At 40.2% G+C, this 3,259-nt stretch overlaps 1 protein-coding gene across 1 annotated transcript; it reads right to left on the reverse strand.

Moving 5' to 3' along the window:
* Nucleotides 1-465: 465 nt before the first annotated feature.
* LOC111448910 (growth-regulating factor 3-like) lies at nt 466-2,405 on the reverse strand. The gene is made up of 4 exons (XM_023088697.1): nt 2,081-2,405; nt 1,810-2,001; nt 1,328-1,688; nt 466-1,119 (listed from the first exon to the last, which is right to left on the reverse strand). Exons 1-4 carry the CDS (start codon nt 2,304-2,306, stop codon nt 639-641), a joined length of 1,260 nt encoding a protein of 419 aa, XP_022944465.1. The 5' UTR covers nt 2,307-2,405; the 3' UTR covers nt 466-638.
* Between the last annotated feature and the right edge of the window lie 854 nt (nt 2,406-3,259).

Raw genomic sequence — 3,259 nt, forward strand, 5'->3', positions numbered from 1 at the left:
CACTGCCTCAACATAAAATTTCATTTCATTTTATGTTGTGTAACAATGTAGGAGGTCTAGATGCTTAGGTGGGATATATTATAAATTTAGTTTCGAGTTTTCTTTTAAGTTTTAGTTGAATCGTACAAATTGAAACTCGAGACTAGATTGAAATTTGAAAATAAAGTTTATTTTAATTATTTTTTTACCAACGAATTAAAATTTATTTATTTTTCGTGCTTATAATTGGATCATAATTTGAAAATCATGCAGTACAAAAATATAGTCAATGAACATGGTTAAAATTTATATTATATTATCGAAAAGAAATGATGGTCTGTTTAGTCTCTACAATTTGTTTAATATTTCTTAAGAAAATATTTAAATTATTAGCAAAATTAAAAATCAAATAGGTCAATATTTTTGTATGTGTTAGAAAATCATAGGCAAAATAATAAAGATGACAAGAAAAATAAATGATAAAAGCAATTTTCAACCAACCACATTCTAGTCAGGTGGGATGAAAGTGGAGCTTGAAACTCTTTTTTTTTTTTTTACACATACAAACATAAATTAACCATCCAGCAACCAAATTAGAAGCATTGAAAACAAACTACAATTAGAGGTCATGCCAATGTAAATTAGGAGCAACTCCTTTTTCAAGTGCTAATATAGCTAGCTTCCGAGTTCGTTGCTCTTTGCAACTGATGTAGCATACTCGTTGGCGACGAGTTGTTATTAGTCGATCGCAGCACCTCTGCCAGCGGTCCACCCATCGACGCCATCTGCGTGGCTGCCCACCCAGCTGCCCAATTCAAATGCGTGTGCTCCCGCTCAGAATTGCCATCCTGATGAATATGATGGCCAATGCCTTGATCAGAGCTTCCTCCCGTCGACAATTTCAACGACACGTCGGAAGAGGATGATGGGTTCTCGGGTATGGAGATCGAAAGGGAAGTGGTGGAAGTGGAGGTAGACTTCATTTTTTGGGTGACGTTGTCGCTCCCATTGTTGTTGGACCTTGGCCAATCGTCGAAGAAATGCCTCAATATATGGCTGTCGGACTTGGCGTCTCCGGCACCGGCTTCCTTATGGGATTCATAGAAATTCTTATGCTCCGATAACGAATCCGAGCAAGAACTGCAAAGAATGAAGAACAAGAAGGTACATTAATTTGAAGAGTAAAGAAGTCGAATAAATAAAGTTGAGAGAAAAGAAGGGAACACTGATTTGAAGCATTATTAGGCAGAAAGTTGTGGTTGGGGAAATAGTGTTGTACAAATTAAAGAAGAATCAAAAGGCTGAAAAGACAAAAGAAAATTTAAGTGGGACCCAAATAAAATCTAACCGTTGATTAAGATGGAGAAGATCAACGGATGGGGTTTGTCCAGACAAAGAGAAATAATTCCCACTTTCCACAGCCAGAAAAGGCCGACCACCGCCACCAACAACACGGTTGGTGTGGGAACTGAGAGAACAACCACCACCGCCACCACTAGCTCCGGCGGTCGATGTGGTGGTGCTGGGGTTAATTGTGGCAGTTTCCACAGGCTTTCTTGAACGGTTACGGCCACGGTGCATGTGGCGCTCGCAGTATTTCTGCCCGGCGACCACATCTCTTGAACAACGCCATTTTTTGCCGTCGGTTCTCCGACACCGGCCGGGCTCAGGATCCATGGCGGCTCTGCCCCAGTAACCTGCTTGCAACACTGAATAAACAGAACCCCATTAAAGAAATGAAGAAACTTCTCTCATTTTATTGATTACATAACCAAAACACCACAAAAACATCTTCACAATTAATGAACTTATGTAAGAAATGGGACTTACAAGAAGTGGGATAATGAGGGAAATGCTGAAGAGGGTGATGAAGAAAAAATGGAGTACTGGAGGAAAGAAGGCTTTTCTTGATGGTGTGAAGAAGCTCCGGCGGTACGGCAGCTCCGGCCAACATATACCGGAAAATGAGAGCTTGAAGCTCAAGCTCCTGCCTTTGAGCAGCACTGAAATAACCCCACATCCCTAACAAAAACAGAGCATTAAAAAAACAGCAAAGCCGAAGAAGAAGAAGAAGAAGAAAAAGGGAAAAGAAAAGGCTCACTTGGGAGTGTATTAGCAGAAGGAGTTGAATCGGGAAATGGCGAGAGGATTGATGACGTTTTGGAGCTGTTGTTGGAATCAGATACGAAGAGAGGAAGAACAGAGGAAACAGAGGAAACAGAGGAAACAGAGGATTGTGGGTGTTGAAGAAAGAACTTGGATATCTTTGCAGAATGTTGTTCCTCTGACTCCTCCTGCTCTCTACATTGCTTCAGATGAAAGTCCATTGAGACAGACAGAAGAAAGAAAAGGAAACACACAAAAAACAATTGGATTCAAATGTCTTATGCACCTCTCTCTTCTGCTTTTAATATAAACATAACAATATATTTTAAACTGTGCGAGTCCCCTTTCCCCACTGCCCTGTGTGTACTCATGTGTGTTTTTTTGGCACTATACATTCCACACACACACACACAAAAGTGTTCTTTATTCTTTCGAAAGTTACAACATTGTCTTTCGTCTCTTAAAAACTATTTTTAGAGTAGAAATTTGTAACCGCTCAAGCTCACGGTTAGCATATGTTCAAGTTCATCGCTTGTAAATATTGTCCGTTCTAGCTCGTTGCGTATCAACGTCATTCTTACAATCTACCCCCCTTGAGAGTCGCGTGTCCTTGCTGGCACACCATTTGATGTCTGACTATGATACCATTTGTAACAACTCAAACTCACTGCTAGTAGTTATTGTCTGCTTTAGCCTGTTACATATAGTCGTCAGTCTCACTCGTTTTAAAACATGCTTGTTAGAGAGATGTTTTCACACTCTTATTCCCTTGGGAGTTGAGCATCTTCGCTGGCACACTATTGGATGTCTGGCAATGGTACCATTTGCAATTGTCCAAACTCACCGCTAGTAGATATTGTTCGCTTTAATCTGTTATGTATCGTCGTCAACCTCACGGTTGTAAAACGCTTATGTTAGGGAGATGTTTCTACACACTTATAAGAAATGTTTCATTCCCTTCTCCAACCAACGTGGGATTTCATGATCCACCCTCCTTAGAGGCCCAGCATCCTCGCTAGCACACCGTCTGATGTCTGACTCTAATACAATTTGTCATAACTTAAGCCCACCACTAACTTTGGCTCATTACGTATCATTGTCAGCCTCACAATTTTAAAACGTGTCAGTTACGAAGTGGTTTTCACACTCTTATTATGAATGTTTTATTTCACTC

The sequence above is a fragment of the Cucurbita moschata genome, unplaced genomic scaffold (genome assembly GCF_002738365.1).
Source record: "Cucurbita moschata cultivar Rifu unplaced genomic scaffold, Cmos_1.0 Cmo_Scf00001, whole genome shotgun sequence".
In the NCBI taxonomy this organism is placed as follows: Eukaryota; Viridiplantae; Streptophyta; class Magnoliopsida; order Cucurbitales; family Cucurbitaceae; genus Cucurbita; species Cucurbita moschata.